Genomic DNA, 16,051 nt, shown 5'->3' with positions numbered 1-16,051 from the left:
CCGACACTTTTAACTGTGCTTGGAAACAGACTGGTAATCAGTGCAGCTATTGCAGGATGAGTGTAATATGGTGGTCCCATGGGCAAATTTGTTACCTATTTATTAATTAAATTAATATCCCTCGAGAGTGGGCAGTGCTGACCGAGTCTCTTGCTGCCACACCCTGGACCAGTGGGAGTTTCAAAAGACTCTTCACAAGTAGCCCCATGCAATAATAATCCAATCTGGCTCTGGGTCTCACTAGGGCATGTGCTGTCATAGCAAGACCTGACTTTTCAGCAACATGCACAGCTGAGCAGCCTAAGTTGTGCACAGCCACTATCTCAGCATCCTGATGCAACACTGAATGCAGGAGAACCCTCATACTGCAAACCTGGCTTTTCCCAGATGGAAGTACTACCCCATCCAAAACAAAATCAAGAGCTGCGGTGCCGCTACAGGAATTCCCCGTGCGAGTGGGTTCGTTCACATGGGGGGTGGACAAGCCAGTTTCACCCATTTCAGCCTTACTTTGCAGCGCCGTGGAGCCTTTCGAGCAGCTTTCCCCTTTCAGCAGCTTTCAATGGGAGTCATATCTCAGTTGTTCTTAGATGCTGATGAGAGAAGCTTTTCAAAGAATCCAGTAGATTATGTTTTTTCATTGTTTTTCAGATGTAGAAATGCTTCAGTCGGAGACTAGCAGCTCCTCTGCACGGACAACAAAGGCCTATATGATGCGCAAGTTCTTAGAAGGTAAGCATATGCAGAGAGGAAGGCTCAAAGTTAATATGAAGAGATCTGGACGGTAGCAATATGAAAGAGAGCCTTTTCTGCAATAGCTCCCAGTTTGTGGAAGGCTCTCCCCAGGAAGGCCCGCCTAACACCTTCATTGCATGTCTTTAGGTGCCAGGCGAGAACAATTCTCTTCAACCAGGCCTTTGGCTGATTAACATTCTGTGGCCTTTTAAATATGTTTGTGGGAGGGGGTTATTGTTTAGTTTAGTTTTCATTTTATAATGTATTTTGTATTCATATTTTGTATTTTTATGTTGTGAACTGCCCTGGGATCTTCAGATGAAGGAGGTTATACAAATTTTATTAACAACAACAAATCTTGTCACTAACTGCGAGCTGTAGCCAAGGCTTGTTCTTGGTCAAAAGCTCATCATTATCGTGGAGACAGCTTATCCACAAACCTGGGTTCAAATGACACACTATGGCAATCCTTTGCTTTAGTTCAGAGTGATGCAGTGGTAAATATGTTCAGATACAGCGGGTCCAATATTAGATATTCCCTCAGTGACACCATAGCCAACGAAACAAAAATATTCAGACTAACATCTTTCTATATATAAAAAATATGTAAGCTGTCCATGTTGGTTATATTCCACTTTTCACCGAAACTGCTTGACCAATTGCATTGAAATTTGGACACAACGTCACATGCGAATAGCCGATTGTTTGTATAAACTTGGATTATACAGATGTCACACCTATCACAGGTAAAAACATAGGTTTTTTTAAAAAAACAGAAAAACAGGAACATGAGAGGTTACAAAACATCGCCCTCTAGCGGCGACGCCACTGGTACTGCAGCTAGAAAATCTTCCCTCTCCAAAACAGCTCAGCTCCGGTTTGCAGGGGAGAGCAAAACAGCAGACTGGGCTGAGTGGAGGTGGAGTCTCGCCTGGATTGGGGGTGGGGGCAGGACAGGTTGGGATGGGTCATGGGTCGGGACGGGGTGGGGTGGGGTGGGGTGGAGTCACAGAGATGACCCACAGCAACGCGTGGCTGGGTACAGCTGGTAAGATATATAAAAGCTCTCTCCCCCCCCCTCTACAAGTTATGTAAAACTTAAATGCACACAGTTGTTCCACTCTGCGTGAGTTTTCCCCTTTCTTATTATGGGTTTGTTTTCTAGGTGTGAGCATGGATGTATCAGAAACGAAAGAGGATATATACCATGATTGTGAAGATGAAGTACTCTATCACGCGGTGGAACAGGACAGTTTTCCTCAGGAAATGGTCAATAGACCGCCTGTCCCTGTTCCGAGACCTGATCCCTCCACTAAACCACAGGACAAAGAATCATACATCTATAAAGGTGACCGAGGAACCAGAATTATCTCGACGTCGTTTTGCAAAAGCCTGTAGCGTGTAGCGAGGGGGTCCCCCATATGTTGTTGGACGTCAACTCCCATCATGCTCAGTCAGTGGTCATCCATGATGGGAGTTGCAGAGCAGGTTCTCCATCTTTGCTGTAGGCTATACAGCCTAGGATGGGTAAACTCAGTTTGTATGCTTATAGTTGAGTTCAAAGTATTATGCCTCTCATTTTTTAAAAGAGGTTTTGTCTAGTCTTCCGGGTCCCAACAACATATTTGCCAAATACCAAAGGGGTGAAAATAAAAGGGAAACAGAAGTGAGCTCCCATTATTTCAGCCTGTCCATTCAACTAACAGCCAACATATGACCGCCTCCAGGAATGTTCAAGGCCCCAGTTGGGTTCACTGCCGGGAGGAACTCATGGAGAGAACAAACCTGTTTATATGATCTGGAACCTCCATGTGCCAGGGCCCAAGCGTGGGAGGAATGAAGACACACTTGCTGGGGCTTGAGGGGGTGGCCCAGTCTACAACAAGCCCATTTTTGTGAATTGGGGGAAAAAAATAAGGCAAATCTGGTTGTGCGAACCTAGTTCCTTTTTATCTATTTGAGATTTCCAGATCTTGTCTTGTGAGATTTACCAAAGCCAGTTAGAAGCAGTGTTTGAACAGCAGAAACAGCATTTGAAGTGCTGGTCCAGGCTCTCCTCTGGAATAGGGTTGCCATACGTCCAGGAATTCCCGGACATGCTCCTTTGGGGGGTCCTACGTGCTCATCCAGAGGGAATTATACATTTTAAAGCAAATGCCCTGGATTTGGGGTTTGTTTTTTTTTAAATTGTGCACAGGCGGCTCTGGTTCAAACTCTGGCTCTGGTGTGGGCGGCCCAGGTTTGGTGGTGGAGGAGGAGGGGCTATTGGGTGATTGCCCAAAAAAATGCTGAAAAGCTTTTTGTGTCTGGATTTTTGCCTCTGGCAACCCTACTCTAGAACTATCTTCTCATTGTCTTGCTAGGTGATTTCTGCGTTCTCATTGGAGAAGCCATTCATGCATTCAGTTATTCAGAATATGTAAATCCTATTTTATAGTCCAGTTTACAGATTATTATTATTTTATTCTCAAACAAACAAACACAAATTAAATTGTGAAATGTTCCCTGGCCAGAAATCAGAACTCCCCATAGAAATGTAAGATAGCACCACCCTAAAATGAGAAGCAAGTAGCAACGGCAGGAGTTACGTTTCTTTCTAATATGACCTTCTTTCATGTGGAACCTTTGATTATTATTTTTAAATCTTTTTAAATCTGCTTCTAGAATATGCAAATCACAAAACACAATGCTGGTGCATCCAGTGGCGTAGTAATGGGGGGGGGGCGCAGCCCCGAGCAGCAGGCTAGATGGGGCTGTCCACCTCCGATGGCCGCTGCCATGGAGGAGAAGCGCCGGTGCAACCAAGACCGCCTCACTCCGCGGCTTGCTCGCGGGGTTTGCCGTGTTGCCGTGTCGCATGCCTCCTGTGTATGCATGCGCCGTGTGCATCATGACGCGCGCCGCATGGCGTGATGGACACCCCGCCCCCTGGCGGGGTGCCTTCGGGTTTGCCGCCCCGGGCAGCCAGGCGGCTAGCTACGCCGCTGGGTGCATCCCATCCCATTCCTTTTCCTTTAAACATATCCGTCTTCAGTATGCTCTGTCATTCAGATTTTCATAGACTGCAATGAGTATTCTTTACAGGGAACCAGGCAGAGGGCCTTCTCGGTAGTGGCGCCCGCCCTGTGGAACACCCTCCCATCAGATGTCAAAGAGAAAAACAACTACCAGATTTTTAGAAGACATCTGAAGGCAGCCCTGTTTAGGGAGGCTTTTAAAGTTTAATAGATTATTGTAGTTTATTTTTCTGTTGGAAGCCGCCCAAAGTGGCTGGGGAAACCCAGCCGGATGGGCGGGGTATAAATAATAAATTATGATGGTGGTGGTGGTGATGATGATGATGACGTCAGTGTTGGCAACACATGGCAACGGTGATGAGTACAGCATCTATCTTTCTGTGTTGTCTGTAGACCAATGGAAGTTGGCTGGCTAATTCCCACACTGATCTGCAGATCAGCTAACTCAAGAGTTTAGGGTTTGTTGTTGTTGTTTTTGCTTAGAATGGGGTTTCTCCTATTGACTGAAGTTTGGTCTGGATCTGCCGTATTGTCTCATGCCTTAAATAGCTTGCGACTGTTTAGTTTTTGCAGGAAAGCACCAGGAGAAACCAGGGAACCTCTACGTGTCTACAGGCAATATTAGGAAAGGTAAGTTGGAGTTATAGCGACTCTTCCCATTGCCCGAGAGGCTAATTCTTGGGTATGACTTCCATTCATGGTTAATACCATTCACCATATTAAGTATAGATGAGCTGTGCAAATTGCTGTAGTGGAATAAGTAAGAGAAGTGAGTGGGCTGGGAGTAGCAAAAGCATTTGGATTAGAAAAGCAATGATGTGCTCTAGGTGTTCCCTTAATATATACTTTTTAAAACAGAAGTTTTCAACCTTTTTGAGTCCATGGCTCCCTTGACCAGGCATAGCCAAACTCGGCCCTCCAGATGTTTTGGGACTATAACTCCCATGATCCCTAGCTAACAGGACCAGTGGTCAGGGATGATGAGAATTGAAGTACCAAAACATCTGGAGGGCCAGGTTTGCCTATGCCTGCCCTTGACCAGCTACATTCTATCTGCGGCTCTCCTGTGGGGGAACAGCCTCACAAGCCCAGTTATGTCACCCCTTGCCTGCAGAGTCGGCAGCCCCTCAGACCTTTTCAAACACCGTCCCTGAACTGAACCACATGACACATCTAGCAGTGTTTTTGTTTTGTTTTTTTAATGATGTTTTCCAAGTGTTTCCTTTGTTTCCATTCCAGAGCAAGCAGACAGAGTTCCAAAGGCTCAGCCTCAAACCAGTATATATGACCCATTTGCTGGGATGAAAACCCCAGGCCAAAGGCAACTGATCACTTTACAGGAGCAAGTGAAACTGGGGATGCTCACTGTAGATGAAGCTGTCCTTTGTTTCAAGGAGTGGCAGCTTAATCAGAAGAAGCGGTCAGAATCATTTCGCTTTCAGCAGGTGTGTAAGTCAAAAAGTGCTTTTCACTGGGATATATAAAAAGCAACATCGTTACCGAGTCTACCCTACCACATACCACACATTATTCTTTCTTTGTTTTTCTGTTGTCATTGCTGGGAAAGGTAAAAAGCTGCTGTTTTCTCTCCTGCGCCTTTCCATAAGTTGGCATAGTGGAATTTAGAATGCAGAGCAAGTGGGCAGTGGTTTCAGCTTGTAGGAGCTGGAAGCTAAAACGTCTTAGTATTCCCAAATGTGTCTTTTAACAAAAAGGACAATGAGAACAATATCTAGGGATGGGCGGACCCTCTCCACCTCAGAAAACCATCTTGAGTTTTGCGAGCATTCCTCACAAGAACCTGAGGGGATTTGCAAGGAATGCTGGCAGAGTCCAGTTAGTAGATTTCCCCTCCCTGTCCCTCCCCTGTCAAATGGATGACAGCTCTTCACAGCCGAGGGCTTCTGCTCTGCTGCTTCAGTTGCAAATGTGGTATGTGGGGCAGGAGCCCCAATTAAAGTCACAGCAAGCTCAAAGGGGACATTGTCCAACTTGCATTGGAGCTGACTAGTCTGCAAGGAGGGAGCCTGCATTTCAAGCCCTTGAAAATGTCATCATCCCCAACCATCCCCAACATCTCCTTTGTACAAACAAACCCATAGTACCCAGCTGTACTGTGGCCTTGCCTTTGAAGTCACTCTGATGGGTGGTCTTATTTTTAAAAATATGCAAATAGCTACAGGCTAAGAGAGAAGCCAGCCTTTGTGCCCATACTGGAGTCTTTGCTAATAAACGTACCGTAAATGGTTGGAAAGGGGGAATATTTGGAGTATGTAACACAATATTGGTTAACCACACCAAATTGCTGCAAAACTCACTTTACTATTGATTGTGTGTTGAACATTGGTCAGACTTCATCAGCTACACAAGTATTTCCTGCGTTCCCTCCTGAAATACCTTCAGAACCTATGGAGTCATAGCTAGGAGGACTCACAAAAAGGTGCATGGACAGGGCAATCAGTTTATAAGAGCAGAACACCATGGGCTGGAGGCTGTGGAGAATTGCTGATAATTAGTTAAATCTTGCTTCATGATCACTAGAATCTCTTTCCTAAAATCTTACACAGTGAGGCCCACGTATTATGAGAAGAAATGGGATTATCTACCTTGCATTCAGTTAGATCTTGTCAGTTTTGCAAACCATTATGAATAGTTGTGCATGTTTGTTCAGATCCTTGAAAATAACATTTTGTGTTTCCAGGAAAACCTGAAAAGATTACGTGACAGCATCACTCGCCGGCAAATTGAGAAGCAAAAGGCTGGTAAACATGCAGGTAAAGGGCTTGACTAATTGGTGACCATGCTGAAAACTGCAGCAGTTGGACGTCTCCCACTCCTTCTGGTCTGTAGCCAAGTGTGGTGGAGCTAAGGGGTTGTATGCAACGTTTTGCTAAGTGCTACTTTGCATGAGCGGAACAACTTCCTCTTGCACAGCAGGGCATTTCCCCCCTCTCCTCCCCCTGTGCTCTGCCTAAATCTCTTAGGGGTTTTTCCCAACCCTCCATAGCAGATTTGGGGACATTATGGAACGCACACAAGGGCAGGGGGAAGTTGCATTGCAAAAGCAGAAGTAGTTCCACTTGTGCATTTATTTAGTTGGCCCATGGTACACTCTGTTGTAATGGCCTAGTTCTAGTTGGTTTTCTAACCTCTCTTGACTTTGGTCTGATTGTAAGACAAAGGCTTTTGAGGCAAAAGCAAAACAGCCCCCAGCAATCTGAAGAGCCTCAAATGCGGGAGCAAACCTGAAACCATCACTGGTAAACGGGGATTCTCTCAATAACTCATTTTTTGTTACTTTAGTACAGTCTTTACATTTCAGAAGGCTAAACAACTCCCAGAAATTCTAAGTTGATGTATACATTTTTGTGAAAGTCCTGGGACACAAACAAGATCACGGATAAAAAGACTATGATAAAGACTCGAGGCAAAACATAACCTTACTTCAGTGGTTACTGTCATTTGACACACAGAGGGCAGGAATATCTCAGGCTGTATGTGCACAAGCATACCAAGACTGCCCAAATAGCAACTGGTTAAAATTATGTTCTTTTCACTGGTGTCGTAGCTCATCATATGCCATCATTTATGATAGCAAGACACTAGTGGGAAAAGTATGGTTTGGACTGGTGCAGCGGTGGCTATTGTAACTACAGAGCTGTGCCTACTAGATGCCAATTTTGCCAGTTGTATTACTGAAGGGGATGTGGGTGGCGCTGTGGTCTAAACCACTGAGCCTCTTGGGCTTGCTGATCGGAAGGTCCACGGTTCGAATCTGTGCAACGGGGTGAGCTCCTGTTGCTCTGTCCCAGCTTCTGCCAACCTAGCAGTTCAAAAGCACTCCAGTGCAAGTAGATAAATAGGTACCACTGCGGTGGGAAGGTAAACGGCGTTCCCGTGTGCTCTGGTTTCCGTCATGGTGTTCCATTGTGCCAGAAGCAGTTAAGTCATGCTGGCCACATGATCCAGAAAGCTGTTCACAAACACCAGCTCCCTTGCCCTGAAAGCAAGATGAGCGCAGCACCCCTTTGACTAGACTTAACCATCCAGGGAGCCTTTACTTGCACAGAATAGGTGAGGTGGAAAAGAGACATCAATGGCTCCCAATGGAAAATCCAAGCAGCCCTATGCACAGATTTCCAAAGTGCAGGAGGGATTACCTTGTTTGGGGCAGAATCAGAATTTTAGCTGCGGATGCCAAGGAACGTACTAGATGAGCAACGAGGTGTAACTTCCAATTTGAAAAAGTTTTGCCCACTGCCAAAGGGACAAAGCTGAAGTGTAATTTTTTGAATGAATGTGTTTTAATAGTAATAATAAGTTGCCTTGCCTTGACTCCCGACTTTTTCTTCCTAGATTTGGAAATCACTGTCCCTGTTGGCCATTCCCAGAACATCCCCAAGAAACCAGAGTGTAGCATTTACGAATCTAGTCCTCGGAAAAATCTCTACCAACCAATTAAAGAAATCAGGCGAGGGGACTGGAAAACAGAAAGCGCCTCAAGTACTACTAGTAAGTAAGCAGCCAGGAAACCATCTAGGGAGAGATGAGGATGTTTTTTATTTCTAGTCGTTAAGGATGGAGCACTTAGCAATTGTTGCTTTCCCAGCCCATGCTCTATATTACCCGCACTGCCCAGTCTGTTTATACGCTTTATAAACGTTTCCTATATGAAAATTCACTTATCTAAACATGAGGAACTAGTACCCAAACCTCACTATACACACCACAGATTCAGATAACCAAACATAAAACATGTTTTACTTCCTTGTTTTCCCTTTGCTGATTGGCAAAAGTGTAAGAGTGTCATCATGCTGCAGTTTCATCCAATAGCAATAATTTAGTTTAATTTAACAGCTTTTAATTTAACAGTAATTTAATTTTCTGGTCAGAATTCCACACCTCCTTGATGCTGTCCCGGGGGGGGGGGGGAGTGGGAAAAGCCTCCCCTCTTCAATCCATTTACCTATAAGATCAGGCTTCCTTAAACTCGGCCCTCCAGATGTTTTGAGACTACAATTTCCATCATCCCTGACCACTGGTACTGCTAGCTAGGGGTCATGAGAGTTGTAGGCCAAAAACATCTGGAGGGCCGAGTTTGAGGAAGCCTGTGTAAGATAAACATGTATACTGTAAAGCCTATTTCTCAGGACATGCCATTTTCTAAGCACTGTACACATATTGAAAGATAAGGCAGTCCCTGCCTAAAGGTTCACAATCTAACAGACACATGACACAAAATGAAAAAGAAATCGAGAGGTAAGAAGAAATAATTTAATACTGAGCCCTTCCCTAATTCAGTAACTATAGGAATAAGCAGAATGGTGGTTTCAGGGCCAGGGGAAAGGATTGGAAGTGTTATGTATTAAGTTAACTGCAGTACTCCTTCTGGCCACCATGGCTGCAGTTCTTACCCTGCCCACTGTGGCTGCAGTTCTCACTCAGGTCCACAACATGCAAATGAAGGATTGAGAGTGCTGTTCACGGATTGGGTAGCTAGGGGAAGTTTGTTACTGTTGCAAGTTACTGAGTACTATATAAGCCAGTTGGCTAAGCTACTGTTCAGTCTGGACTCAGAGCTGGAATAAAGAGCTGGTTGTTTTGAGAGCTGTGACTTCATCCTTCTTACCCACTATTCTACAGGAAGGTGGTTCCTCACAAGAAAATCTGAATGTGTGGACACTTTATGAAATGCTTCAGAATCCCTAACTGGCCTTGTTTCCTCATCTAACCAGGTAGTTCAAGCAACCGATCCAGTACACGAAGTATACTGAGTGCCAGCAGTGGGATGGATGGCGACAACGAGGTAACACTTCTCACTGCAAAGTTTCTCTCTTAGCAAACTGCTGTGGCCTGATCCCTCACTAAAGCTACAGAAATGCATGTTTCAGTGTACAAGCAGTAGCCTATTTGTGGACAAACAAACAGGCCGCATAGAGCAGTGATGAGGCGTTGGGACTACAACTCCCATAATCCCTGCCCATTGGGCAATCTGGCTGGGGCTGATAGGAGTTGGAGCCCAACAACCATACCTGCAGGGCCACAGGTGACCCCCAACCCTGGCATAGAACTTGATAAAGGAGTAGTGGGAAGAGTTAATTTGAGGCACCAAGCCACAATTGTTGATGCTGTGGTGACATTGGAAGGCTTCGCTGTGTGTTTCTGAGGGGAACTGAGAAATAAAAAGACTGCTTTGGCAGAATTGCACTCTTGCCTCCCAGGAAAAATATTATGGGAAATGGGGTCTGGTGCCAGCAGATCCACAGGGAGAAGGACCAGGGTGTGGGGCCATGATACTCCCTACCCTGCCTGAAGTAATATACTGTTCCTAAGCCAGGAGCTCTGGGGCTGCAAAGTTGAAGAGAAACCCACTCTGGCCTTTGCCATCAACCAGTGGACTAAGGGCCACAGGGGTCGTTTCCCCCCTTTGATCTGTTCATATTACTGTGCTATTGCTTTGCATATCCATAGGCACTATATAAAACTTCAAAATCAATGAAGTAGTTCCAATGACGAGGTAGTTGCAAAGTCCTTAATTATAGAGCTGTAGTCTGGCTTGGTTTAAGGCAGTGTTCTGTGTTCCTGTGTAGCACACTGATTCATTCATAGAAGAAGGCCTGAAGGCAGATCTAGCATAGTCCTAGGCAATGCAAACATTATGTATGTGTATTATTATTATTATTATTATTATTATTATTATTATTATTATTTTGCCACCCATCTGACTGGGTTTCCCCAGCCACTCTGGGCAGCTTCCAATAAATTAAAACACAGTAAGACATCAAACATTTAAAACTTCCCTAAACAGGGCTGCCTTCAGATGTCTTCTAAAAGTCAGAAAGTTGTTTATCTCCTTGACATTTGATGGGAGGGCGTTCCACAGGGCAGGTGCAACTGCTGAGAAGGCCCTCTGCCTGGTTTCCTGTAACCTCACTTCTTGCTGTGTGGGAACTGCCAGAAGGCCCTTGGAGCTGGATCTCAGTGTCCGGCTGAACGATGGGGGTGGATACGCTCTTACAGGTATACTGGGCTGAGGGCGTTTAGGTCGGAACCAACACTTTGAATTGTGCTTGGAAACACACACACACACACACACACACACACACACACACACACAACCACATAAATGTGGCTGTGTAATTTCCAAGAAAATGCTGCAGGAAAAGCTTACTTCCACATCTTTATGTAGGATAATGAAATGCCAGAAGTGAAGAGAAATTTCAACCCCGGGACCCAGCCACCAGACAGACCATCTACAAGACCTCCAAGGATACCCCCTCGAGTTGCTAGCAGGTTGTTGTTGTTGTTGCTGCGGCTGTTATTAATATCATCATGATCATTACCTTTCTACAGCTGTCTACGTGAGGAACAGGTTTGACAGGTCTCTGCCCCATGGGGCTTACAATCTAAAATAGACACAGGGAAATGAAAGACGAAATGTGATGGTGGCAGATATAGACAAGAGACTATGCAGTTATTATTTTGTTCCAGTTACACCTGCTTATGCTTAATACGGACGGAGGTGTGATAAGGCATAGGCACTAGGGGTTCCTGCCAGAGGCTTTGTGGGAAAGATGGTTTTTGAGGAAAGATTTGAAGGAAGTAGGAGAGATAATCATACAAAGGTGTTATGGGAGGGAGTTCTAGGCATAAGTGTTTTTCTTCCTAACAAATCTTTATACCTGGACCAAACACTATACAGAGATTTTCTAATTATATGCGTTTTGAAGCCTCTGTGGGCCTTCACTTTGTCATACCATAAATATGCATGCCAACCGTAAACATTATCGTAACCTTCTAAATCGACTTATGTAAAAGGCTCATGGAAGCCAGTTGTTTTGCCATTTCCGTATAGTCAGTAAAAATATTTAGTGTGCTGATATAAATAGCGTGCAGATATAAAAAGAGTTGGAAGTCATAAATAGCTGCTGTAAGGTGATCTCTTTCAGTATTTCTTTCACTTTTATTGGAATTGCACAATGAGGTAAAAGCCAGTTTTATATTTGAACCACTTCTTTTTGTAAAGCTTTTGACCTAGTCCTCTAGTTTTATCGGAATTTGAAATGAAGCTACATGTATGCATGTAGCTTCATTTGAAATGAAGCTACATGTATGCATGTAGCTTCACAAATACTGCTTGTGTTACTCTATAAAGTGTTGTATGCTATGTAGTTTCAAAGTGTACTATACTCTCCCTAGCCTTACTTAACATTTATATGTTAAATAGCCAGAAGGGCAGGGTATAAATAATAAAATTATTTATCAGTATACTGATGACAGATAGCTGTATTTATCTCTAACATCTTAAATGGGAGAGGTGGTGAAAGCTCAGGATCAGTGTCTGAATGTAGTGGTGGATTGGATGAGGACCAATAAACTGTTTGAATCCTGGGAAGACAGAGGTTCTTAGGGTGGGTAGTTCCCATGTCCGGGAGACTGGCAAATTGCCCATTCTGAATGGGGTCACATTCCCTCTGAAGGAGAAAGTGTATAGCTTGGGGCTACTCCTGGTCCTGGATTCATCTCTGTTATTAGAGGCCCAAAACCTAAGAGTGCATTTTACCAGCTCTGTCTGGTGAGCCAGCTTCATCTGTTCTTGGACAGAGAGAGCCTGACCACTGTGGCCCATGCATTGGTATATTTGAAAGCTGCATTACAGCAATATGTGGACCTGCATTTGGAAGCTCCAACTGGTACATGAGCCTGACTCCTGATGAGAGCTTCTGGTTGAGAACATGTGACACCATGGTTAAAGCATCTGAACAGGCTACTCAGCTACTACGGACCCAGGTTCAGGGTCCTTGTATTAATTTACAATACCCTGAACAACTTAGGTCCTTGGGGACTGCCTAACCCCTTACATCCCAGTGGAATCACTGAGATCATCTGCAAGATGTTAGCCACTCTGAGCCCGGCTTTGGCTGGGGAGGGTGGGTTATAAATGAAATTTTTTATTATTGCTATTATTATCATCATCATTAGTGTTATTGGTTGTCTTCTAAGTTGGCAAGACTCATTTGACAGCAACAAGAAACCGATCCAGCCTCCTTCTGTTTTAACCTTTAAGCCCCTGTTGCCAAGCTTTTTTTCCTGGCAATTAAAAATAAACATTTACATGGTTTTAATTGCATGGCTTTATGTAAAACAGTTGTAAGCTGGTCTGATAGTTTATATGACTAGTAGAATATTAATATTTTTATAAATAAACTAGCTGTACCCGGCCATGCGTTGCTGTGGCTAAGTCTGTGAAATTGAGAAGAATGAAAACAGAAAGTGGACGTTCCCCTGACTCCCTCCATGTTTCCCTGAGTCTCCAGCAGGACCGGCACCCCCACCCTCCCCCTTCCCCTCCTCCTCCTACCTTGTCGTCGAGACCTCCTGTCCCGGCCTCCCCCCTGCGCTGCTCCCGGCCTCCTGTAGGTTGGCCCCCACGTCCTGTGGCGAGCGTGGGCCTTTGGAGACAAAGCATTCCGCACTTCCAAACATATTCCGGTGGAGGTAGGGATGGACTGGTCAATCGGTGGGAGGCGGCTTCGGGTTCTCCTGTGTAGGCGCAGTGTCCGGGAACCTCGGAGAATGCGCCTGCGCAGGAGAACCCGAAGTCCCCTCTGAGCGACCGAGTGGGTGAGGGATCGAGCGTGTGGCTGCCAGAGCAGCTCTGTGGTAGGGTCTCCATCGTTGTGGCTGGGGCAGGAGGCCTCGACGGGGAGATAGGAGGCATAGGAGGAGGAGGGGGTGTCATTGCTGTTGGGGACTCACTCAAACATGGAGCCGGTCAGGGGTCCTGACGTGGGAGGTACGTATTGTGTGTCTGTAGGTTTGTGGGGTGTGTGTGTGCTTGTGGACGTTTATGGTAATGCAAGGGTGCAAGTTTTATATCCCGATTCCCTCTCCTCCTCCCGGGTTCCCAGCGGGGTTCCCAGTGGGAGGAAAGAATGTGGAGGGGTAGACTGTTCTATAGGATCTGTTCCTTTGAAGTCCAACAGATGGTGCTATTGCTGCATAAAAGGATATGGCGTCTCTTCCTTTGACGTCCAATGGAGGGCACAATTTTTTCACAAAACCATGTTTTTACCTGTGACAGGTATGACACCTATATAATCAAAGTTTATACAAACATTCGCGTAGTGGAATGGAACGTTGTGTCAAAATTTCAACGCAATTGGTCAAGCGGTTTTGGAGGCAGCTCGATGTGTATGAACGGGGACCTTTTACATTTTTATTTACATATATAGATGTAGACTGGCATCATTAGATAAGAATATTAATAATAGCTTTTCTGATTCAATTTTGTGTTGTGATTCACATAAAAACTGCAAAGGCATTCTGTTGTTTCCTTGCTTTTGAAATTCAGCATGTGTAATATTCCAAAGCTATTCTTATGCTCTGCTTTTCAAATGTTCTTCTGCAGGCCTTTTAGCAGTGACAACTTCTGCCCTCCTCCCCCTGTGCCTCCGAGAGGTCGTGAAATGCCGCGCTAAATCTTCAGGATGGTGAATACGAAAATGCATGGTGTTTATTCTTAAGGTGGACTTTTAATAATATTGAGGATCCAGCACAGGTTTTCTCCTCACCCCGCCCCTGTCAAATGAGTAATTTTGGCACAGATTTCTTTGAAAAACCAAAGTGGGGCGGGGGACGACGACAAGAATTTGACTGTCCTCTTGGCAGTTGTGGCTTTTCAGAACAAATTGGTTGCAGCAGAGGAAAGTACACACTGAGCTTTTTCAGGATTATGTGATTCATTCTTCTTAATCACATCAGATCAAAGGTAGAAATTCCTCAACGTGGAAATGGAATACCTACAAGTGGACCCTTTTCTGTTTATCTACAAATGAGGTAAATGTCCCCTGTGCTTTCAGGTAGGCAGACCGGAGTTGACATAGGGCTGTATTCAACTAAGTATTACTCAGAGTAGACCCACTGTAATTAATGGACCTAACTCAGCCATTTTTATAAATTTCAATGGGTGTACTTCGAGTAAAGCTTTGTTGAATCCCACCCGCATTGCAGTGGAAACTTGGCCACAGTACACAATGGAGTAATTCCTTCGAAATCTGCACAGGCAGGTTTTATGATGATTTTATATTTCAGACTACCAATTTGGTGCCTAAAGTAGCTTTTTCAGATAACGGGGAAACATTGAGCATTGTTTTGCACTTTAAGTCCTGTGCCTTAGAACACAGGACCTCCGTGGAATCTTGTTCCATGTGCCTTGGTGTGTATTAATTCTGTGATGATGTTACCAAAAGCCGCCCATCAAACTGTGGATGTTAAGGAACCTGGGTTCTGTATAATTTATGAATATGAATAAAGTTTATGCACAGATGTTTAACATAGTTTTTTACAGTCTGAATTCTTTATTCTGAGGCAGCCTGTGAAGGCAAGCAGCAGATCAGAGTTAAAAAGGTTTAAGATGTGCATTATTAACGGTCGTGTAGAAACCCCTGGGAAGGCACAACACGTCTGGAGAAGTGAGAGAAGACTTAAGATCTTGCACCAGGCAGATCTTTATTTTCCCAGCCCTTTGACCTGACTACCTCAGGTGATACTATTTTCCAGGGTCTGTTCCAGCAGCAAACTCCTCAGATCAGGTTTAACAACAACAACAACAAAACACACACACAAAAAAACACCACTGTGCAGAATATCTCGCATAGCAAATTTCCAGGAGGAAAATACATATGGAAGAGGAAACGAAGTATGGCTGCTTAGAGTGGTGGGTGCTTAATGTGCCTTAGCTAAGGACCCCCAGTGCACTTGTAAGGAAAGTGTGGGCTCCATCATCCCTGGCTAGCCTAGAAAGGAACACTGGGAAGAGGTCCTTTCTTTTAACTTCTAGGTTTGATTTTAGGAGACAGCCAGAGATGGCCTACTCCATCTCTAATGCCAATCCTCAGGGCCAGCCCAATACATTTTAGCATCCGAGGCAAACCACAAAATGGCGCCCCGGGGAAGAAGGATTAAGTGAAGAGCAACATCAGGATCAAGGGAGGGAACGTTGGGAAGGGGTTTTGCTGTGGGTTTCTACATTGGGAACTAGAGTGGGAGGCAGTAGCGCCTCCTGTTTGCCAAGAGGCTGTTGTAGAGGCAACATGTTGCAGGGAAGCTGAGAAGGCAGAAGATGTGGCCTTCAAGCAGTGCACCACAGCTGTTACTGCCACCATATTTGTACTGCCATTTAATAATAATAATAATAATTTTCATTTATATCCCTCCCTCCCTGGTCAAAGCCGGGCTCAGAGCAGCTAGCAACATGTAAAAATAGCAGAGTGTACATAAAATCACATAGTCAATTA

At 44.8% G+C, this 16,051-nt stretch overlaps 1 protein-coding gene across 1 annotated transcript in view; it reads left to right on the top strand.

Annotated features, from left to right (window-relative positions):
- Window positions 1–15,355, top strand: part of PIK3AP1 (phosphoinositide-3-kinase adaptor protein 1) — a 43,722-nt gene extending 28,367 nt beyond the window's left edge. The window contains exons 9-17 of the mRNA XM_035138125.2: window positions 652–732; window positions 1,901–2,083; window positions 4,317–4,382; window positions 4,992–5,197; window positions 6,454–6,526; window positions 8,109–8,264; window positions 9,488–9,558; window positions 10,942–11,045; window positions 14,164–15,355. Coding sequence (XP_034994016.1) covers window positions 652–732; window positions 1,901–2,083; window positions 4,317–4,382; window positions 4,992–5,197; window positions 6,454–6,526; window positions 8,109–8,264; window positions 9,488–9,558; window positions 10,942–11,045; window positions 14,164–14,233 — 1,010 coding nt within the window. The 3' untranslated portion in view covers window positions 14,234–15,355. The remainder of the gene's footprint in view (window positions 1–651; window positions 733–1,900; window positions 2,084–4,316; window positions 4,383–4,991; window positions 5,198–6,453; window positions 6,527–8,108; window positions 8,265–9,487; window positions 9,559–10,941; window positions 11,046–14,163) is intronic.
- The last annotated feature ends 696 nt before the right edge of the window (window positions 15,356–16,051 follow it).

Source organism: Zootoca vivipara, chromosome 5 (genome assembly GCF_963506605.1).
Source record: "Zootoca vivipara chromosome 5, rZooViv1.1, whole genome shotgun sequence".
In the NCBI taxonomy this organism is placed as follows: domain Eukaryota; kingdom Metazoa; phylum Chordata; class Lepidosauria; order Squamata; family Lacertidae; genus Zootoca; species Zootoca vivipara.
The sequence above is the reverse complement of the archived record's forward strand: the minus strand, read 5'-3'. Positions and strand labels throughout refer to the sequence as shown.